Source organism: Choristoneura fumiferana, chromosome 7 (assembly GCF_025370935.1).
Source record: "Choristoneura fumiferana chromosome 7, NRCan_CFum_1, whole genome shotgun sequence".
In the NCBI taxonomy this organism is placed as follows: Eukaryota; Metazoa; Arthropoda; class Insecta; order Lepidoptera; family Tortricidae; genus Choristoneura; species Choristoneura fumiferana.
Window position 1 is genome coordinate 7,579,600 of NC_133478.1, and position 23,610 is coordinate 7,603,209.

Consider the following 23,610-nt stretch of genomic DNA (forward strand, 5'->3'; position numbering starts at 1 on the left):
GTAGTCTCAAACTACTGAGAGCCAACATGAAGTAACGTGAACTCGCCGATGTGCAAGTTTAAGTAACTGATGAGTAGTCACGGGTTCTACCGTAGTTTCAGCGATGGCAACTAGATGGCATCAAATAACATACTCATAACGCTCGTGACAAGGATTATCTCAATTAAAAATACTATTTCTTTATTATTACTTTTATTTATATCATTGAATATTGTTCATACGTAGCACCAAGTGTGATAGGCTCACAATTTAAATCCAAGCTGAAAAGAAAAAAGTCGTGATTATTTTTTTAAGATTTTTAAGTTCAGTCCACAACTTTATTCAAAAATCCCACTGTGCACCATAATTTTTCTTTCCCCTTTTTACATAGGTGTTACATGAAATTCAAATTAGCCATGATTTTCCCAGAAAGTCATAATATTCAGTTCATCATTCATCATCTCAGCCTACATACGTCCCACTGCTGGGTACAGGCCTCCTCTCCTGAGAGAGGCTGATGAGAGGGCTTGGCTAAGTTCCCACGAGCACACATCCCACGCACAGCGACACGAGCCCAGTTCGGATTTTAAACTTAACACACAACATTGAATACTGGTAGGTTTGCAGGTTTGTGTAGGTTTTCTCACAACGCTTAATTTTACCGTAAAGATCTTGATAAGTTTCAAATTTGTGAATCTTTTGACAATAATGTTATGAGTGTAGGTTTTTGTACCTTACACAGGACAGTTTTCTTACCTTAGGAGCATTTTGTACCAAACATTTGAACATAAGCGCAGCCCTGTCGCATCCTTTTTCGCCATCTGTCACAGGCTCATCGTTTACTGAAATTAATAAACACATTTTATTTTATTTTTTAGGGTTCCGTAGCACGATAGTCGTCTTCACATTAGTTTGCGTCTACCGCGGTGGCCTTAATTAGATGATTGCAGCTGTCGCTCGCCGTATGCAGGCAACTATATGTAGTTACGTAATTTTTAGAATATGGAACGTCGACTTATCTATACGGATACGCTACTACTATATAGAACATATCATTTACTTGAGTTTTTCACCTAGATATATTGTGTTCATTGCATTGGTTGGGGTCACCGGTTATTGCATGCGGCGATAGCCTCCTGCGGCCCAAGTCACATTTTTGTCTTATGAACATGAAACTTATTGTCACTTAAGAGAGAGTTCCACGTCACATTACCTGCAGTAAGTCCCGTATCTAAGACAGTGGGCCGTACAAACTTGTAAAATACAAACTTTTGAAAGTTATTTGTAAGTAATATCTATTAAATTGAACCAAAAAAAAAGTCAGTCACTGATCCATAAAAAATACTTTCTTTTTCTATATATCCGCCTTATTTTACTAACTGTTAAACCAAAATATTGTTAATCATACCTTTAGAGCACAAATCAGCTAGTTTCTTGGCGTTGGCAAAACGTTTCTCGTCACCATTCTTAGTCAACTCCGCTACTTTATACCCGTGCTCCAGGTCGTACAGCCCTTTGGCAGTCATCTGTATTCAGCATATTCATCTTATTAACATTATAAAAATACGGCATAGGATTAAATTGAAATAGATTACCATTTGTTAGCGTTATGGCAAGGTAAAAGAATAAAATAGGTAATACCATCAAAAAAATATTTAAAAACAACCCTAAAAAATGACACCCAAAAATTCATATCTAATAATTAAATATTAAGAAATCCTTGAGCAGATTTATAAATGAATCATCATGAAACGTTTATCTATCACCCAAAGATTACCCTGTGATTCTGGCCACATTTTATTGCCGATATACGTCCCACTGCTGGGCACAGGCCTCCTCTCAGAGTTAGAAGACTTGAGCCATAGTTCCCACGCGGGCTCAGTGCAGATTGCATGCACAATTGCTTCACAGATTTGTGCAGTTTACCTCACGATGTTTTCCTTCACCGTTAAGCTCGTGGAAAATTTTATATGTGATTTCGATAATGAATTTAAAAAAACTCAGTGATGCGAGCCGAGGTGTGAACCTACCATCCTCCGCTTGAGAGGCCATAGGTCAAACGAATAAGCCACCACGGCTTTTTAACCCGAAGATTATTCTAAGTAAAATATTAATACATTTTTTTCATACTCACCGACCCTTCAGCCTTGTATGCGCAAGCCAGGAGACATTTTGTTTCTTTGTTTTTGGGAATTACAAAATTCTGGAGTGCCATAAGTTCGCTGACTTCTACTGGATAGTCTTTTTGACATTTCATGACATACTTTGTGAACTCGACCTTTATCTCCTCGTCAGTCAAGGCCTACATCATTAAGATTTCAATAATTAATAAAATAAAAATATATTAACGGAAAAATGTACGTACATATTTTCAATCCTCTTTAAATCTAAACTTACGGAAACATAGGCGCTGTAGACCGCAAAAGTTACTAGCAATTTCCAAAACATTTTTGTAGTTATATTATATGGCTTTGTATACCTAATCTATGAAAATTCCACTCCAGAATACATCTGGCAACTATACTTAATCCCTATATATATTTTTTCGAATATGTAAAACGTGATCATGATTTTATCATGTAATTGTTACAATCATTATAGATTCCAATTTAATACTTTAGAAAAATTTAAATAATTTTTGTTTCCGTGATCGATATCATTATTTGTAAACTTAATTGATTATTGAAAATTAAAATTTAAAAAGGATTTTTATTGTAGAGTTAGCCGCGTATTTCAAATAATAATAAATTGTTAACAAGTCGTATAAGAGAAACATCTAGAAAAAATATTAAGACCTAAAATAAATAAACAAAAACAAAATAAATTTATTCAATACCTTGTTTACAAGTTATGCATCACAGCAAATGTACAAACTAATAAAAGGGAAAGCGACTCAGCTTAACTAAGTACTTTTATTGATTAATTCATTTTTAGGGTTCCCTAATCCAATAAGGAACCCCTAGGTTTCAGCATGTCCGTCCGTCCGTCCGTTGTTTAGCTTAGATACTGTTAGAAGCTATAAACTGAAGTTGGCTTGTCTAGTGTACCTACTAAGTACTAAAAATAATTATTTCCTTACACTGTACTAGAATGAAGTATTCCCATATCCTTTCTGCTTCTAGTACCATCATCCAAATAAGTGGTCTATCAATTTTTAAACAAGTTCCTATCATTAATGAATGTCGCTAAAGTCGAACTTTCAAGTTGACAGACACGTCTATTGGCATTATTGTTTTATGACATGCAAACGATTATCAACTTTATGGTGATAGACCACATATTTGGCTGATGGTACCTACACTACCGTCAGAAAGTTAAGGACCAAACACAATTTTTAGTTTCTTTTCATGAATTCTTCTACAAAACATCAAATTTAATTTCTAATCAAAATAAAACAACGTAAACTTATCATTTTTGTATTTTAACCGTTAGTAAATACTCTTTTCAATATATGTATTTGTAAGGAAAAAGCGTTATTTGAGAGCACACTAATTACAAATATATTATCAAATTTCGATTTTAAAATAATATTATTTGTTTTAAGAACTTCAATTATTATTATTATTATTCTTATTATTTCGAATAGCTCCGACTGAATGACCTGCCGGCGTGGACTTAGTGAACGATTCCTTGAATGTACCATAGGCGAAATATACTGGTCTATGAATCTGCGTACATCCATAGACCAGTAAACTAGCAGGTAGTTTGAGTGAGAATGAGATAGCAAAAATAAACTGATCGGTTATTGGAACGAGAGCGAACCATGCATAAACTTTATTATGTACCTACTAATCTACTAAATGAACTAAAAGATCGCACTAATACATTTGCACGATTTTACCTAAATACTAGTTGGATTGGAAGCGATCCGTTTAGTTAAGGAGCTCGTACAACTCTAAACTGAAATACTCATTTCACAATATCTAATGACCTGTGAACATGGATGCAATCTCGATGCAATGGATGCAACCTACAACCGGTGGATGCAGGTGGCAAGTTGTCGTTCATTGTGGTGTTCAAAGGGAAAGGCCTTTGTTCAGCGCTGGATGTCTTCCAGCTGATAATGATGATAAACGTCTTCTAAAGTTTGAATAAAGTCCGTATGATATGTTAATGCTAAAAAGCTTCATTGTTTCTTTGCTTCATCAAATACATTACTGGTTAGTTGTGCATCTCTATAAGGTTTTGTTACCGAGAAAAATTAACTGTTATAATAAAAATGGCAAAAATTTATTTCTAAAACTTTATTTGCTTACTTATTTTTTCCATCTGCCTAGAAAACCTTTCGTTTTCGTGTAACCAAGGGTGTAACGTTCAGGTAGTGAAGTCGAACTGTAACATACAAAATACAGTATTACTTAGAGCATTAAATATTCTACTTCTTCTCTGTATTGTAAAAGGCAACCATTACTGACTGACTGATCTATCACACAGCTCAATCCACAGAACGGGTTGCGCTGAAATTTGTTACGCAGATATCTACCTATTATAACATATAGGCATCCCGAAAGGTTCTTCTAAAATCCACCCCCTAAGGGGATGGAACGGGCGTCCAAAGTTTGTATGTAGAATCAAGATTACCTATATGGACTTTTTATATTCGAAATTTCTTGAAGTATTCTGTAAATGAATAACTTAATATGTGAAGATGATTGTAATGGTACCTAATGCATAAATAATGAGTGAATTTTCCAATCTGCTGTATTGAAAGTACTTTCCCTCCATGTTGCGTTAAAAATGTCCACCGTGCATATAACGGGCACCGTGCCTCGGCATAACTTACGTCAATCATCGTGCTGAAGTCTTTATTTTGCCCCGTAGCGCATTATTAAGAAAGGTAAAAAAATTGGGTGTGGCATGTTTTCAATGTTTATCTCAACATACCTCAGCTGCTCTCTCGACACTGCATTTGAAAATCATCGCCGCTCTATCGCAGTCTTTTTTGTCGCCAGTGATATTTTCGTCGTTTACTACAAAAATAACATTGGGATTATAAGATATAGTTAAGATATTCATACTTTTAGCAAGACTATCGCAATTGTGACTTTTTGTGACCCAGGGCCTTTTCTCTTTAATTGTCTAACTCACGAACGCTCGCGATCCGATTCATCATCTCTTTCTTCTCCTACACCTAACGTTTAACAAAGATAATGCAAATACAAGCAAAAAGTACTTTAAACAAAATGCTTGTATTATAACGTAACCAATAAAAAGTTGTAAAACCCCGACTTTGTCACTTCAAAGTTCCATATCTCAAAAACGGCTGAACTGATTTTGGTGAAACATGTCTAAGAACCATCACTAGTAAGTAGTAACCCTGATTCTAAATTTAAAAAAAACCGCATTCAAATTGGTCCATCCGTTTAAGAGCTACGGTGCCACAGACAGACAGGCAGACAGACACACATAGCGGTCAAACTTATAACACCCCTCTTTTTGCCTCGGGGGTTAAAAATAGTGAAAGCGGTTGTGATTCCGTAAACAATATGACCCCAGTTTTAATAATAAACATCACAATAGCTGACAAAGTTGTAAGAGTACCACGGGTCACAATTTTAAAGGAACAAAGTTGAACAAACAGCAGGGCTACTACGAAACTCGAAACTCGAAGTGCGTATCGTACCGTCCCTCTCGCTCTCGTATTAAATAGTATAAGTGTTAGAGGGACCACACGACACGAATTTCGAGTTTCGTAGTAGCCCTGCTGGACAACCCAGTGGGCAGCGAAGCGTGCAGCGAGGCGGCGAGCCTTTTCTCTGTTCATGGCGTGTGCTGCCAGGAAACCGCTTAAATAGACCATATTGGAATCCATGCATATTCAAAGTCATAATGTAATGTTTGCCATAATGATCACTTCTCATAACTCTTTTTTCTTGAAAATTATATATAAGTATTTCCTGATTGTTATAAAACAAACCTCACCTAAGCCATATAGAGTTGTAGAGTTCTCTATTATGGCCATTTCAGAGTTCCTGAAACTTTATAGATTTTGAAGAAAAAAGAATTGTGGCAAGCGATCATTATGACAAACATTAAATACATTATGGCTTACAATGTTATGGATTGCAAACGGGACCCCGCTTAAATATAATACATGCTTGCTGCTCCCTTGCCCGTCCCGCTGCCAGCTAGCATCCAGTCCAGGGCGCAAGAGTTTTTACCAAATATGCATGCGTTCGTAAAATCTTCACTCCTTTTCTTCAATTCAGGCTGGTCAGCGAATACTTCATCGGAAATCTTTTGAATTCCTTCAGGAGATAGTTTTCCGTCGGCATCCATCTGTAATTTAACAGTTCTTTTTGAATCTTCTGAACCGGACAACATCGCGATATCATTTAACTCCACGCTGTGATCGTTGGTATAGTATCATTAGCGTAACAATCATGATAATGAACAGAATAACATAAATCTCTTTTTAATACTTCAACAGTGTGTTAGACTATCTATTTATATAATATACTTAAACGAGTAAGTCTTGTATTATATTTATTTATTTAATTATCTATTTGTTTCGAGTATATCGGAAACGGATCCAAAGATTTCGCCAAAATGTGCTATGTGGGGACTTTCGGGGGCGAACAATTGAACTAGCTTGGACCCATCTCTGAAGAAAAGCTTGTAACTTCGTATAATTCTTTTGCCGTGTGAAATTAAATACGTTTTAAACTTTCGTGATTCTCACTCATAGTCAAAATACCACAAACGGGACTTATCACGCTATTATTACACAAGTATAATATTTACCTCGACGTTTCGGCAACGTTACAGTTGCGTCGTTGTTGTTACGGAACGTCATTTTTACTCAAGAATGGTACGTGAAGCGGTTGAAATAAAAAAGCATAAGAATTTCAACCGGGACGATGGGTATAAGCTTTCATCTTCGTGGAATCCTGTTATTAATAAGTGTCGGCGTCGGGATGAATGTTCGGAGGGACGATCGGACGTTGTTAGTGTTGTGTGTCGGTGTGATAATAAAAGTGAACAAGTGCGGGTAGTTCGTGATACGAGTGCCGGCACTATTAGTGATCAAGTGCGGGTAGTTCGAAGAACTCGCCCTGCTAGGCGGACTTGACACCCCACACTTCAGTCTACTCGTGACCACGGTAACTGTAACGTTGCCGAAACGTCGAGGTAAATATTACTTGTGTAATAATAGCGTGATAAGTCCCGTTTGTGGTATTTTGACTATGAAATTAAAAATGTAATATTTATATTTTATTAAGGTTACTATAAAATATTGTCATCTAATCTTTTGTTGTCAGTTTTCTTCTTTATAGCTTTATCGTAAAGGAAATGAAACTGAAATCTTCGTCGTAGTATAATCCATACTAACATTATAATGCGATAGTAACTGTTTGGCTGCCTGTCTGTCTGTAATTAAGAATGGAGATAATTTGAGTCCTTAGGAACATAATATAGCATAATATAGTTTGTTAGAAAACTGTATAGTTCCCGCGGTATAGCGATATACCTATTAATTCTTCGCGGACTGAGACGCAGGCAACACCTAGTACAAATATTAACTGACACACAACGCAATTGCTCACGACTGTACATTACACACGTGCAAAAAGTATTTTCAAAACTAACTGGGCAAAGTATAATCTGCGAGGCAATTCTTAAAAGTATTGTCCGGTGACCATCACCGTGTAATTGGCATGTCATCGTTGACCTTGCAAAAGTACAGGGAGCAACACGAGTCTTTACCTTATTGTGTACCATATAAGAGCTTATTTACACTGGACATTTCTGATTCATTGTTGTTAACTGCATACGTGTCCATGATTTTCCAGTCTCCGATGCGCAAAATAGATATGAGGGATTTGAGAGTCATTACGATAGAGTTTTTAGTAATGATGACGACTTGAATAATTAGCAAAAATATTAATTCAAATCAATAATTGTCTGTTTTTACAAGTTACAAGCTTTTATTTAAGAGCGTTTATATTATTTTATTTATGAGCTGGCAACGTTACATTTTTAGGGTTCCGGAGCCAAAATAGCAAAAACGGAACCCTTATAGTTTCGCCATGTCTGTCTGTCTATCTGTCCGTCTGCGGCTTTGCTCAGAGACTATCAATGCTAGAAAGCTGTAATTTAGCAGGGATATATATGTAAACTATGCCGACAAAATGGAACCAAAAAAAATAAAAAAACTTTTTCCTCCCATAGACGTAAAGTGGGGGCGATTGTTTTTTTCTCATCCAACCCTATAGTGTGGGGTATCGTTGGCTAGGTCTTTTAAAACCATTATTTTTCGATTCAGTGATTTGATTGTGAAATATTCAACCCCCCCCCCCTCTAAAATCTAAACCAATGGGTGGAAAAATTTGAAAAAATTCAGGATGGTAGTAAGTATATCAAACTTTCAAGGAAAACTATAACGGCTAAGTAAATAGCATCCTAAGGTATACAATATACCTAAACTTGGAAGATTCCGTATAAAATACGAAATCCTTAGAAAAATATTACTTATTTTTTTCGTAATAATAATAATAAATTGGTTTACTAACTCCACCACAGGATATACAGTTCATACAAGTAATGATATGCACAGATACAAAAATTGTGCGGTGGAGACTGGTGCCCGAACTAGGGGAAACCTGTATGTTAGGTCACCAGGTCTCCAACCCTCAAACAACTGTAACAACAGATTAGGAGAGTAAAGACAAGATTATAGAAACAATAAAATCCTTACCTATCCCATTAAGACGAGCAATACAAAATAGATATAATCAACTACAGATGTTTATATACCACGAGCGTGTGTGTGTGTGTGTGTGTGTGTGTGTGTGTGTGTGTGTATGCGTGCGTGTGCGTGTATGTGAGTGCGCTACTAATATATTATTATGATACTGTAATCATTAGTAAATGAAGCCGTGGTGGCCTAGTGGTTTGACCTATCGCCTCTCAAGCAGAGGGTCGTGGGTTCGAACCCCGGCTCGCACCTCTAAGTTTTTTGAAATTCATGTGCGGAATTACATTTACTTAATAAACTAAATTTATTACAACAGGCTAGTGTAGTGGGGGCTGCCGTGAAGTAGCAGTGCTTGCACTGTTCTGTTTCGGCGTGGAGAGTAAGACAGCCGGTGAAATTACTGGCACTTGAGGTATCCCATCTTAGGCCTCTAGGTTGTCAACGCATCTGCAATATCCCTGCTGTTGCAGATGTTTATGGGCGGTGGTGATCTCTTACCATCAGGAGTACCACTAGCTCGTTTGGCATCCAGAGGAATAAAAAAAAGGCTAGTGTATTAAAAAAATCTAATTAGGCCGTCAGTTAGCGTAATTTTTCTTTTATTAAATAAAGAAATAATATGAAGCGAATAGCCAGCTAAAGTTCTGTGTTACGTTACGCCGTGCGAACTTTTAAAGCACGACGTGAAGTCACGGGCCTCCATTCCGGAACTTTGACGCGCTTCATCTTTGTAATTACTTTGTTTGATTGACAAAAGAAAAAACCGGCCAAGAGCGTGTCGGACACGCCTGAAATAGGGCTCCGTAGCCATTACGAAAAAATTAAGTAATATTTTTCTAAGGATTTCGTATTTTGTACGGAATATTCCAAGTTAACGTATATTTTATATTTAGAGGTTGTTTCACCATCCATTGATAAGTGTTAACTGACGGTTAAATGTGATGCCGTCTCCGTCTATTCGTACGAAACAAATAGAGACGGCATCACATTTAACCATCAGTTAACACTAATCAATGGATGGTGAAACAGCCCCTTAGGCTGCTATTTACTCTTAAACTACTAATAATTCTCAAAAAAACTTAACCGTTATAGTTTTCCTTGTAATTTTGATATACTAACTACCATCTTGAATTTTTTCAAATTTTTCCACCCACCGGTTTAAATTTTAGAGGGGGGGGGGACGCTCGATGAAAATTTGCACTTTAAAGTTGAATACAAACAAAGCACTGAAACGAAAAATTATTTTAGCAACCCTCAAGCAATTGCTTTAAAAGACCTATCCAACGATACCCCACCCCAAAAAAGATCACCCCCACTTTACGTCTATAGGAGGTACTCTAAAAAAATTTTTTATAATTTTTTATTGTGCCATTTTGTCGGCATAGTTTACATATATATTCGTGCAAAATTACAGCTTTCTAGCATTGAAAGTCCCTGAGCAAAGCCGCGGACGGACAGACAGACAGACATGGCGAAACTATAAGGGTTCCGTTTTTGACATTTTTGGCTGCGGAACCCTAAAAAATAGGTAAGTGTCAACATTTATTTTATCCAGTGGCGACCCCAACGCAGTATCAAAATAGAAGGCTTATTGGCTAACTCTAAATTTAATTTTGTCCTTGTAAGATGGCACATACCACCACATAAAATTCGTTTCAAACTCTACAAAGGTATACGAGTGAAACGCGCTAACATTTTGGCTGATATTTTATAATTGTTGAACCTACATACGTGACATCTATGCTGATTTACCTAAATGGAAAAGGAGGAGGACGAGTTGGATGACAGAACATAAGTGCCACTGTGCTATCTTTTACTTGTGGCTCCGAAATAGCTAAATTTAAAAAAAGAAGAAGCCTTGTGGGCACCCTGCCCAATAGCAACGACTTGGGTGATATTTGTAAATATAGATTTTTAGAATTAGAGTAAGTTAGTTTTAGTTCTTGTTTTATTTATTTCTGTTAATTATTGTTTTTATTACTTATTTGTTTGTTTATAAATTTAATAGGTAAAGATTGTAGTTCTTTATAAAATAGAACGACAGTAAACAAACCATCCCAGACTTCTTATAACTGCAAGCTAGCAAGCACTTGACGTTGTCTCCCTCAGGCAACTCCTTCTTCCTCAGCGTGAGAATATCCTCAGATGTTATGGGGAACTCTTTTGAGCATTCCAGGATGTTGTTCACATATTTAACCTTGTATTCCTCTAATGATTCCGCCTGTAATGAAATAACTTTGGATAATGATGATGATTATGATGTTAAAACAAAGGCCCGATACGCTTCAATTGATATCTTCGATGATCGTCAACCATAGACGAATTAATCAAGAGTAGACTTGTCATAGGTATATCATCATCATCCGAGCCCTATATACCTACGTACTACTGGTTCCCACGCGGGCCCAGTGCGGATTGGGAATGTCATATAAATAAATAATAAATAAATAAATAATCAATCATGTCATGGCACTTAACACCAATTGACCTAGTCCCAAACTAAGCAAAGCTTGTACTATGGCTACTAGGCAACGGATACACATATTTATAAATATAAATACATACTTTACTACGTATTACAAACATTCGTATTATTCATACAAATGTCTGCCCCGGCCGGGAATCGAACCCGGGACCTCAAGTTTCGTAGTCAGGTTCTCTAACCACTTGGCCATCCGGTCGTACATACAACCAAATGGCCTAGTGGTTAGAGAGCCTGACTACGCAGCTTGCGGTCCCGGGTTCGATTCCCGTGTCGGGGCAGATATTTGTATGAAAAATACGAATGTTTGTTCTCGGGTCTTGGATGTTTAATTATGTATTTAAGTATGTATCTATATATCTATATAATTATATTTATCCGTTGCTTAGTACCTATAACACAAGCTTTGCTAAGCTTACTTTGGGACTAGGTCAATTGGTGTGAATTGTCCCGTGATATTTATTTATTATTATTATTTATACAAGTATAATACCTTATGATTGGTTATTTGGAGTCTTTTTGTATTTTTTATTTCAACTCCAAATTTGTTACTTTTACGGGTATCCCGTGAAACCATATCGAAAATACAAACTGAGACATGGATGCACAGAAAAACCAGAAAAAGAGACCAGCGCTGGGAATCGAACCCAGGTCCTCAGCAATCCGTGCTGCGTGCTATAACCCCTACACCACCGCTGGACAGGAATTTAGACACGAATTTTTCCTATGCATACATATCTCAGGTTGCTTATTTCTACTACGCTACTTATGCAGCAGCACTAGCGACATCTATGTTTTCGCTCTCATCGAGAGACGTCACATTCTATCGGAACCAACCGCTCACCCAGACAAGAGATGTCGCTACTAAGCAATCAAATTATGATTGGTTATTTGGAGTCTTTTTGTATTTTTTATTTCAACTCCAAATTTGTTACTTTTACGGGTATCCCGTGAAACCATATCGAAAATACAAACTGAGACATGGATGCACAGAAAAACCAGAAAAAGAGACCAGCGCTGGGAATCGAACCCAGGTCCTCAGCAATCCGTGCTGCGTGCTATAACCCCTACACCACCGCTGGACAGGAATTTAGACACGAATTTTTCCTATGCATACATATCTCAGGTTGCTTATTTCTACTACGCTACTTATGCAGCAGCACTAGCGACATCTCTTGTCTGGGTGAGCGGTTGGTTCCGATAGAATGTGACGTCTCTCGATGAGAGCGAAAACATACAGGGTGTCCCAGAAGTACCACGTCACAGTGACACCAGAGGTAGGCCAGCTCAAGAGGAACCTAACCAACCTAACATGACCCCAGTAAAAGTTGCACGGTTTTCGAGTTATTAACGAAATAAAGATTTTTGAGAATTTTCCCCTTTGTCTTAACATTTTAAGTACCAGCATCGACTTGGAAAGCTTTTTATAACAGTTTTTTATGTGTATCAAATCACGAATAGCCACTTCAGAAGTGCAAAGTGTTATTTTGTCAGTAACTACCGTAAAATGCTGAAAAAAAGATCATTAATCTTGATTTATGCTGTCTGAAAAACATGAATTTCAACTTTAACCATCTGCCATGGAAAAAAAATACTAGAAACGAAACAAACAAATAACTTCAATAAATTAGGCATGTTATGCAGATTCAGAAATGGTATGACACATGTATCTTACTGCAAGAACATTAGACATTCTTATCACTTTAGCGAAGCCCTATCGAACCAACTTAAAACTGGAACTCCGAAACGATCCCTGCTAAGTGGTACAAAAATGCTGTGTACAGCAATGGCTAATAATAATATTATCTGACACAATTATTTTTCCAAATGCATGAAGGCTAAATACTAATGTTTGTCTCCCTTTTGGAGGCTAGGACCGGATCCTAAAGGACCGGACGGATATAACCTAACCAAGAAAAAGTTGGAAAACCCCCGACTTTGTCACTTCAAAGTTCAATATTTCAAAAACGGCTGAACCGATTTTGATAGAACATGTCTAAGAACCATCGCTAGAAAACCTGCTTTCAAATAAAAAACCAAATTCAAATCGAGTAACCCGTTTAAGAGAAACGGTGCCACAGATAGACAGACGGACGTAGCGGTCAAACTTATAACACCCCTCATTTTGCGTGGGTGGTTAAAAACAGGTTTATCTTTCATTCATTTATTGGAATAAATTTAGGTCACAATAAATGTTCGAATTGTCTCCCGTGGTTTCTGATGCACAAAAAACATCGTTTAATAAAATTTCGGCTCAATTTTCGTAAACTGACTTCCGATATGGTACGGGCCGCGTCGAATACTCGTTGTCTTAATTCTTCTTCAGAGAGTATTGGTTTCGCGTAAACTTTGTCTTTTAAACATCCCCAATAAAAAAATCTAGTGGGTTTAGATCCGGGGAACGCGGTGGCCATAAAATTGGTCCCAATCGACCAATCCATCTCTCCGGGAATGTATCGCTGAGGTGCTCACGGACTAGCCGAGCGTAGTGTGCCGGGCAACCATCTTGTTGGTACCACATGGTTCGTTTCAGTGCCAACGGTACATCTTCTAATAAACCAGGCAGGTCGTTTTGCAAAAACTGTAAATAGTTTCTACCATTAAGAATAGAAGGCAACTCGACCGGTCCCACAATTTGTCCATTAAGAATTCCATTCCACAAATTAATTTTGAATTGGTATTGGGACCTATCTTCTCGTTCTTCATGTGGGTTTTCTGTCTACCAGCTATGGACGTTGTGTAAATTAAAATATCCATCCCTTTTGCAAGCCGATTCGTCAGTCCACAATATTTCATTGAAAAAATTCGGGTTTTGTCTCCACATCAGTATCATGTTTTGGCAAAATTGAACACGATGTGCGTAGTCGGCTGGAAGAAGTGTTTGGACGCGTTGTATGTGGTAGGGATGGTATTGATGACACTTCAAAATTCGTTGTGCCGAGGATTTGGGAACGCCTGTGCGGCGTTCCACAATTCGCACAGAAGTCCGTTTTTACTTAACAGTGACGGCTTAACTTGCGGCATCAGCAAAGTGATAAGAATACCTAGTGTTATCGCAGTAAGATACATGTGTCATACCATTTCTGAATCTGCATAACATGCCTAATTTATTGAAGTTATTTGTTTGTTTCGTTTCTAGTATTTTTTTTCCATGGCAGATGGTTAAAGTTGAAATTCATGTTTTTTCAGACAGCATAAATCAAGATTAATGATCTTTTTTTCAGCATTTTACGGTAGTTACTGACAAAATAACACTTTGCACTTCTGAAGTGGCTATTCGTGATTTGATACACATAAAAAACTGTTATAAAAAGCTTTCCAAGTCGATGCTGGTACTTAAAATGTTAAGACAAAGGGGAAAATTCTCAAAAATCTTTATTTCGTTAATAACTCGAAAACCGTGCAACTTTTACTGGGGTCATGTTAGGTTGGTTAGGTTCCTCTTGAGCTGGCCTACCTCTGGTGTCACTGTGACGTGGTACTTCTGGGACACCCTGTAGATGTCGCTAGTGCTGCTGCATAAGTAGCGTAGTAGAAATAAGCAACCTGAGATATGTATGCATAGGAAAAATTCGTGTCTAAATTCCTGTCCAGCGGTGGTGTAGGGGTTATAGCACGCAGCACGGATTGCTGAGGACCTGGGTTCGATTCCCAGCGCTGGTCTCTTTTTCTGGTTTTTCTGTGCATCCATGTCTCAGTTTGTATTTTCGATATGGTTTCACGGGATACCCGTAAAAGTAACAAATTTGGAGTTGAAATAAAAAATACAAAAAGACTCCAAATAACCAATCATAATTTGATTGCTTAGTAGCGACATCTCTTGTCTGGGTGAGCGGTTGGTTCCGATAGAATGTGACGTCTCTCGATGAGAGCGAAAACATAGATGTCGCTAGTGCTGCTGCATAAGTAGCGTAGTAGAAATAAGCAACCTGAGATATGTATGCATAGGAAAAATTCGTGTCTAAATTCCTGTCCAGCGGTGGTGTAGGGGTTATAGCACGCAGCACGGATTGCTGAGGACCTGGGTTCGATTCCCAGCGCTGGTCTCTTTTTCTGGTTTTTCTGTGCATCCATGTCTCAGTTTGTATTTTCGATATAATACCTTATTTGAAAGAATCAAAGGGCTGCGGCAATTGCTCCACTTTAAGTGGCCAGCCAAAGGTAAAGCAGGTTACTATAGTATGGCAAGTTGATATGTTATAGGTACCTATATTCAATGTTGATTATAAATGTGTCAATAATGATCTAACTCGGACTTGGCCTGTTTTAATTAAATGAATCCAGACTGTTTCAACAGCTGGTTTAACTGAACTTTAACTGCACACTGTAAATAATTATAGTATTTTTACACTTACTTAGAAGCTTTCTTGCTGACTATACCTGCATTGTCATCAAACCTACATATGTATACCAAATTTCAAGACAATCTAACCACTGCAAGTGGATCAAAATTAACTTTCAAAATTTGAAACAAATAAATTTACCTACGAGGTGAAGTGAAATAAAAACTTAGTGGTCAGTAAAAGTTTAATATTAAAAGTGAAAAGGCACCTAAAAACCATGACAAGTACGTACCGAACAATGTTTAAAACTTAACACGACACAGGCAAGGAAACAAATTTCAAAATTCATCTCCGCTTTCATTTTACAACTGACAAACAATAAGCTTGAACAACAAATGTGTGAAATAAACTAAATAAACCTTTTTATACAAAAATCTGTAATAACCATAAGTACCGTGAATCACAATACATCATTATCACCCGTGAAGTGGTTAGTTGTTACAAAATGTGGTTCATTAGGGCCTGTTCGACAAAATGTTCACAACCTTTTGTTAAGTTATCTCTATTATATTACAACGGGAAACATGATTAAAGTCATAGAAATCGGCACACGATGTGGACTATAAAAGCTAGGGCTGGTAATTTGTACAGAAATGTACTGTCATTAGTCATTGCTATTTCATAAACATAAGAGTATTACTATGCCAAGTACACGCTGGTGTAAAGGTGATTTTCCACCGGCGAGGCGAGATTAGACGAGGCGAGACGAGAATTGAAATTACGCCGCGAGCCGCCGCGGGCCGGCGCGGGCGCCGCCATACAAATTTCAATTCTCGTCTCGCCTCGCCGGTGGAAAATCACCTTAAGCATTGTATTCGATGTTAATGTTGTTTAGGATGCGTTACACGTACATATATCGTACATATAATACACGTCTAAAATAAATGTAGGCAGTGGGATAAACAGCAACATATAAATAAATAAATAAACTATGATAAAGGTAATTACAAACTTATATTCTTCTATTATTATACCCGTAGTTTTAATAAATTGGGGCCCTTGCACCCGTAACTGACGAAGTGGCAATTACATTAGTTTTCTTCATTCATCGTCATCAGCCGGAAGACGTACACTGTTGTCAACTTACGACTTACATCCATTGGCAACCCACAATACTCTGATGTCTCGGTCTACAGTGGGAGGCCTGCCAACGCCGCGTCTTCCGTTTTGTGGTCGTGACTCGAGAACCCAGCGGTGATCAGTAGAAATCGGATTATAATGCACTTCCATATTTAGCTGGTTATAGGTAGAGTCATTCACGATAACGCGTGCCGTGGTTCTTATTACAATGTCATAAATGGCTAATTTTGACAAAATCACGCGTCTTCGTGGATGGCACTAGGTATATCACCGGTTATTGTATATTATTTTAGCTAAAATGATGATGCATTTTTCGACTAAGTATATTTTTATTATTTCTGGGTGGGATATTAAAGATTCATAGCCAGAAGCAATAAATGTTGAAGTAGCACTCAAATTCAAATACTTGCCCAGGTAACTTAGTGGACGTGGAACGGTATTTTACCACTTTTAGAATTATTTTGAGTGATTGAAGGCACAGTTTTAGTACCGAACGTTTGGAGCAGCATCTTGTTGTTAAAAATAGAAATAGGTCATTATTTGTCACTGTCGCTATTTAGTCTTTAAAATGAATAAAAATTAAAGATTTTCTTATTTTAAACAGAAACACATAATATATAATACAGACAGAAATAGCGGGTGGCGGATCAGCAAGACCGAAATCATACAATTACAAAAACCAAAAATAGTAGGTAGCGACTTGGGTGATATTTGTAATTGTTTGATCGCCTGATGTTAAGCAATTACCGCCGCCTAGGAACGCTTGCAACACCCGAAGTATCACTCGCGCGTTGCCGACCCTGCATAAGCCTTTTTATACCCCTTTTGAAGACCTCCATGCTGTAACTCGTTGGGAAAACTACAACAGGAAGTTCATTCCACAATTTAAGTGTTCTATGGAGAAAACACCTTTTGAACCGAACGGTACGCGACCGTTGTGACTCTAACATGTGGCGAGCGGTGCAATGGTAGAAAGTTGCTGTAGGCATCATGTTAAAAAGTTCTTTAGAACAGAGTCCGTTATAAAGGCGGTAGAACACGCAGAGAGAGGCGAAGTCTCTCCTGAAACTCAACGGCTCTAAACCGCCTGTAAGTTTGGGATCGTCGACAATCTTAACTGCGCGTTTCTGTACCGAGTCAAGTGGACTTAGCTGGTATCCTGGTGCGCCCGCCTATAGGTGAGAGCAGTACTCCATGTGGGGCCTGACTTGCGCTTTATGGAGCAGCAGCCTTTGCCTCGGGGTAGTCGGGGTGAAGTAGCGCTTCACCCCGACATACCGAGCACACCGAGTTTCTTAGACGCCAGCTTTGCTTTGCTATCCAGATGACTGCGGTACTGCACATTTCTCGAAATATCAACACCAAGGATCTCAATACTTTGAGCCAAGTCCAGAGCTGTGTTCTGAAACTGCGGAGTTACAGCGAAGGGGGTTTTCTTAGCGGTGAATGCGCAAACTTGTGCCTTCGCGGGGTTAAAGCGGACTAAATTAACTCGTCCCCAATCAGAGGCTTTGGCTAGAGTGCTCTCAATTTCAGACACAAGTTTACTCCGACCCTCCTCCACCATGGAACGAGGGATACCTGTTCTCCCCGTGTAATACGAGTCTCCGGTACTATGATCCGCATAACAATGAACGCCATCGATTGACAGCATATCATTGATATGCATCAGAAACAGCTTCGGGGATAGCACAGAACCTTGTGGAACGCCAGCACTTATGCACATGTCACTAGAGCAACTACCGTCAACGACGGCTCTTATGCATCTGCCGGACAAAAAGCTGGCGATCCATTCGCACAATCCCTCGGGAAATCCGTAAGATGGTAGCTTCGAAAGAAAACCACGGTGCCAGACCCGGTCAAATGTCTTTGCCATATCTAGGCTTACAGCCAATGCCTCACCTTGACTCTCAATGGCTTGTGCCCAACGATGAGTCAGATACACCAGAAGATCGCCAGCCGAGCGACCGCCTCGAAAACCGTACTGGCGATCGCTAATTAAATCGCGATCCTTTAGGTACCCGAGGAGCTGGGTATTGATGACACGTTTCATCAGCTTGGAGAGAAGCGAAGTTATGGCAATTGGCCTGTAATTTTCATATTTCAATATATTGTATATTTCAACAGTATTCATGCATATTCCCATGAAAACTGTTTCCCATTTGTTGCCACTTCAACTTAGGTAAATACATGTACTTCGAGCTACGTTGATAATTATATAGTTCTTCGACGAATCTCCGTGTTTTAAATACTGAATTGTGTTTCAAATTTACGGTTACTGATTTTTCCTGAAATCACAGCTGCACAGTCATGAAGTATTTATAATGATAGTTACTTAATATAATAAGCCATCAAAGCTATATCACGCTATACGGAGTTTGTCCTCCGAAAATTCCGGTCAGAAAAATTGATAATACAGGCAAGTACCTAATTTTCTAACTACATAGTAATTAGATTGCGATCAACTACCATATAAAAAGATGGTTTCGCTGAATTTTGGCAATCTAAAGGTAGATCTTCTCTGCACGAGTACTTTGACAAAAAATACTCATATTTGTCTCTAAAATGGCAAAAATGTGCGTGTTTGTTATTTCTCTGTACGTTTTACTGTTGACATCATACTCAATGGTACAGGTAAGTACCTATATCTTTTTACTATTATAGATTGGCGCCGATGATACATAATGTATATAGGTATAATTTGTAATCATGATATCATTTACTATCAGATAGTTCCTAAGTGTTACATAAGATGACTACAATATTTACGTACGCGTCACTGTTTATCGATTTTAGCGTACAACACAAAATAATTAGTAAGTGAAACGAATTACCGATTTTATTTGCAGTTCAGCCAAAGCCAATAGCCAAAAGATGAGTTGATGAATTATTTGGGTTGCTTAGGAGCGATATTTAAATAAAAGTGGAACGTTTTAATTGCTGTTGAGCGTAAAAAAAACGTTAAGTCTAGACTAAAAGTAGGTATAAGTAGTAACCCTCGTATTTACCGAGAGTGGGGACATGGGGTAACGGGTCAAAAGGGAAATTATAAAACGGTTAAAATTTATTATAACGTCGCTAAACTTTAAGCCCTAAAACCGTTAACGCCCAGTAAAAATTAATCGAAAGAAGAACGTGCCCAAACACGACTTATGATAGTAACGCTGTTCTGTCTTGACATTCCAGTGCCTAACTTCCGGCTCCATCATCAGATCAGCTCGATGGTACTATTTATTTATTTATCTATTTGTCAATAAAAAAATACAGCATTACAGTAAAAACCAATGCGCTGTAAAATTCAAATTATACAAAAAAAAACAAAAAAGCCATAAAAACACAAAAAGACGTACAAATAAAAGAGTTATTTAGGAATTTTTATTCTTGCTTCCCTAAAGCGACCATATCATTGTATTGTCAATACCACAACAAGTAGGTGTAAATCTAGTTCAAAGATTCCGTACATTATATAGATACATACAAGGCGTTAACTAAATACTTACTTCGCTAAAAATTCAGATACCCAACTTTTTTTTTAAGTAAGTTTCAACTTTTATTAAAAAGCGAGTGATCGAACCCTGAAAAGAGAATAATATATATTTTTAAAAGGCGTAAAACGGTACTGAGCTATCCCTTTGCGTAAAACCTTATATTTTATCATTATTTACTTCCAGGCAATGACTGACGATCAGAAGGCCATTATCCGTCAACACTTCGAACAGCTCAGCATGGAGTGCATTAAAGACAACCCGATAACATCCGACGATATTGCTAGTTTGAAAGCGAAGAAGGTGCCTACTGGACCCAATGCTCCCTGCTTTTTGGCATGCGTGCTGAAGAAATCTGGTGTCGTATGTATTAATTATGATTCGCCTTTTCAAAAGCACAAAATCACAATAGCAGGACAAAGTTAATCAAAAACTGGCCAAGTGCAAGTCGCACTTGCGCACCGAGAGTTCCGTACATCTTTTAACATTAAATTGACTAGGTTAAGGTAGGTACCCTGTTTAGGGCGATTATTCGAGCGTTGCAACCGCCTAATTTTTCTGGTAATTTTTTTTACGAATCGGCTGTTTTACGCTTGACTGGTTTTTATCATTTTGTTGATATGTAGTGTAGCTATTATTTATCTTTATTATCACATTTATATCCATTATTCTTCTTAAACTTCTTGTATGTAATTTGATACGTACCCTTGACCGCGCAAGACCTGGGTTAAATCGGTCTTTATAGAAGTCCGTCACTCAGTATAGTGTCATTTTAAAATGCTGAGCCATCATGTTACCATTGCCAATCTCTTGCACCGTGGTTGTAACCAACTACAAGCATCCTCTTACTATGCCAATGTTCTATGTATACAAAACAATTGAAATCCTTGATGATTTTTAACAGTTTACAAGATAATAAGATTTGTAGCGTTTGTTAAAACTTTTTTCCGGACAACTTCATCATAATTAAATGAAAATTATTTAGACTAATTTAATCAAGGATTGGAGCCGGAACAACAGCAGAAGTAATAAAAAAGTAGCCTGTTTAAATTTGATCTACGTTTATTTCCGACACTTCTAAATGTGTCTAAGAAATAATATAAACTTTATGTTAACTGTTATATTTACAGATGGATGAGAGTGGTATGCTGCAGAAAGAAACCATTCTACAGAAAGCTAAGGCAGTATTTGACGATGAAGAGGAACTAAAGTCCATCGAAGCTTATCTACACTCGTGCTCACACAGTAAGTTGAATTACTTAATTTTAGTGGAATGTTTGTTTAGTCATCATATAGGCCTCCCCCATGAACCTCCAGGTTGCTTCAATTGGAAGCGGCCTGCATCCATCTTGAATCCGCGGCTTTAACCAGGTCATCCGTCCATTTCGTTGGCGGACGTTGCGTTGCGCACTCCGCTTGCCGATCCGCGGTCTCCAATCGAGAACTTTTCGGTTTGTTTAGTAGAGTCTTCAATTCCCAGTATGAAAATCCGGAGAATTTTAATACGATGAAACTCAAAAGTTGTTTTTTGTTTGATTCAAATCTTGCAAATTAATTTTAATCCACTTCCAGTTTTCGGATCGGCTTGAAATTTGGTACATTGTACAAGTAAATTGGAAAACAGTGCTAGTAAAAGTATAGTCAGAAAAAAAGTTATACAAAAATGTTTTTTAATAAAAACTTATTACCATTGCAGTAAACAACGAAGCCGTCAGTGATGGTGAAAAGGGTTGCGAACGCGCCGTTCTGTCTATCAAATGTATGATAGATAATGCTGCACAGGTAATAACAACAAAAGCGGCAATCACACTGCGTCGTTCACCTAATGCGGTCGCCGAATTTGTTTCAAACTACTTCAGCGAACGACTGTCGCCTTTACATTAGTCTGTCCGTCTACTGCGGCGGCCATATTAAGGCGGTGGCAGCTGTCGCTCACCGAATGCGGCCGACTACCGTGTTCTTTACACTTTTGCGGTCACCGCATGCAGCATGCGGCGAACGACTCAGTGTAATGGTGATTTTCCACCGGCGAGGCGAGACGAGACGAGAATTGAAATTTGTATGCATTCTCGCGCGCCCGCCGCGATCCGTCGCGGGCGCCGCCATACAAATTTCAATTCTCGTCTCGTCTCGCCTCGCCGGTGGAAAATCACCTTAATTGCCGCTTAAACTTAAAGAAAAAAATAGATACCATCAAGCGTGGCAACCTTACCCACTGCACGCGACTTTACCATGGACTTTTAGTGATAAAGTAAATGATTAAATAAACGTGACAGGCGGTCAGGCGGCACCATTTGTCCTAGTTTCATACTATAGTGCCCGGCCGCTAAAAAGTCAATCCTGACACATTGCACAACTATGAAGTTCCTGATTATTGTCAATCAACCATTGAAAAAAAATGCTACACTTACCACTCTCACTCACTCACTCCTCACTTTTTGCAGGTGGTAGGACCTTGTGCAAGGTCCGCCCGGATTGCTACCACCATCTTGCTCGCTAATCCTGCCGTGAAGCAGCAGTGCTTGCACTGTTGTGTTTCGGCGTGGAGAGTAAGACAGCCGGTGAAATAACTGGCACTTGAGGTATTACATCTTAGGCCTCTAGGTTGGCAACGCATCTGCAATACCCTGGTGTTGCAGTTGTCTATGGGCGGTGGTGATCTCTTACCATCAGGAGACCCACTTGCTCGTTTGCCATCCAGTCGAATAAAAAAAAAAAAAAAAAAAAACTATTCCACACAACAAGTAAGCATTGCATATTTGTCTATGATTCATATTGTTTAGAAGAGGTATATTCAGAAACTTCATAGTTTTGTAATGTGAAGGTAATGTGTCAGGATTTACTTCTTAACGGCCGTTGACTCATAAGTTCTATGTAGGTACTCTATAGACAACTGATGTAGTTAGTATAGACAAATACAAAAACTTAATTAAACATTTGGTTAATATGTAATACGTACTCCAGAACAAATATTCGTATTGTTCATAGATAATATCAGTCCCGAGCGATGAATCGAACTAAGATCTCAATCTTCGTAGTATGTTTTTCTAACCACTGCAACTGCCATAATGGTATATGGGCAAAACTCACAGAAGCTAAAGTTTGACCACGTTTGAGTGTGCCAGTCGAAGAAACTTAATCGCGCATCTATGTTTGTGGAACCTTATTGAAAACAATGTCCTAATTTGGTAGTGTATCTTAGGGATATGTAAAGCATGTCAATGTGATGTTGCAGTGAAAAGGTCCTACATTACTAAGTAATTCAGTTTCATCTGTGCATTATAAATGCCTACGAATGAAAAATCTATTTTGGGCAGTTTCATCAGATTCACGAAATTATTCAATATTGTTTTGAGGACACCTAATTCAATAAAACGAAACTTAATTTTTCATTAATTACAGTTTGGTTTCGGCATGTAAATATTCAAGAAACTAATCCATGTTTACGATGAAGACAATTTACTGCGAGATCCAGACTGGTTCCTGAACGTTAAAGAAAAGCTAAAGAGATAAATAAATATATTGTTGAACTTACTTTTCTTT

The 23,610-nt window shown here is 38.1% G+C and overlaps 2 protein-coding genes across 2 annotated transcripts; one reads left to right on the top strand and one right to left on the bottom strand.

Annotated features, from left to right (window-relative positions):
- Positions 1-175: 175 nt before the first annotated feature.
- On the bottom strand, positions 176-15,844 carry LOC141429622 (uncharacterized). The gene is made up of 8 exons (XM_074090033.1): positions 15,735-15,844; positions 10,731-10,898; positions 6,141-6,258; positions 4,864-4,949; positions 2,114-2,281; positions 1,388-1,505; positions 736-821; positions 176-260 (listed from the first exon to the last, which is right to left on the bottom strand). Exons 1-8 carry the CDS (start codon positions 15,801-15,803, stop codon positions 243-245), a joined length of 831 nt encoding a protein of 276 aa, XP_073946134.1. The 5' UTR covers positions 15,804-15,844; the 3' UTR covers positions 176-242.
- Positions 15,845-19,089: 3,245 nt separating this feature from the next.
- Positions 19,090-23,601, top strand: LOC141429611 (general odorant-binding protein 19d-like). The gene is made up of 5 exons (XM_074090011.1): positions 19,090-19,216; positions 20,254-20,430; positions 21,198-21,312; positions 21,764-21,849; positions 23,470-23,601. Exons 1-5 carry the CDS (start codon positions 19,148-19,150, stop codon positions 23,485-23,487), a joined length of 465 nt encoding a protein of 154 aa, XP_073946112.1. The 5' UTR covers positions 19,090-19,147; the 3' UTR covers positions 23,488-23,601.
- The last annotated feature ends 9 nt before the right edge of the window (positions 23,602-23,610 follow it).

What these genes read in the sequence shown, in the direction of transcription:
- LOC141429611 (XM_074090011.1), top strand. Translation starts at nt 19,148, where the DNA reads ATGGCAAAAATGTGCGTGTTTGTTATTTCTCTGTACGTTTTACTGTTG. An exon ending in CATCATACTCAATGGTACAG is followed by an intron (nt 19,217 to 20,253) that starts GTAAGTACCTAT and finishes ATTTACTTCCAG; the next exon opens with GCAATGACTGACGATCAGAA. An exon ending in TCTACACTCGTGCTCACACA is followed by an intron (nt 21,313 to 21,763) that starts GTAAGTTGAATT and finishes TTACCATTGCAG; the next exon opens with TAAACAACGAAGCCGTCAGT.
- LOC141429622 (XM_074090033.1), bottom strand. Translation starts at nt 15,803, where the DNA reads ATGAAAGCGGAGATGAATTTTGAAATTTGTTTCCTTGCCTGTGTCGTG. An exon ending in GTGTCGAGAGAGCAGCTGAG is followed by an intron (nt 2,282 to 4,863) that starts GTATGTTGAGAT and finishes TTAATGATGTAG; the next exon opens with GCCTTGACTGACGAGGAGAT. An exon ending in CATACAAGGCTGAAGGGTCG is followed by an intron (nt 1,506 to 2,113) that starts GTGAGTATGAAA and finishes TGCTGAATACAG; the next exon opens with ATGACTGCCAAAGGGCTGTA.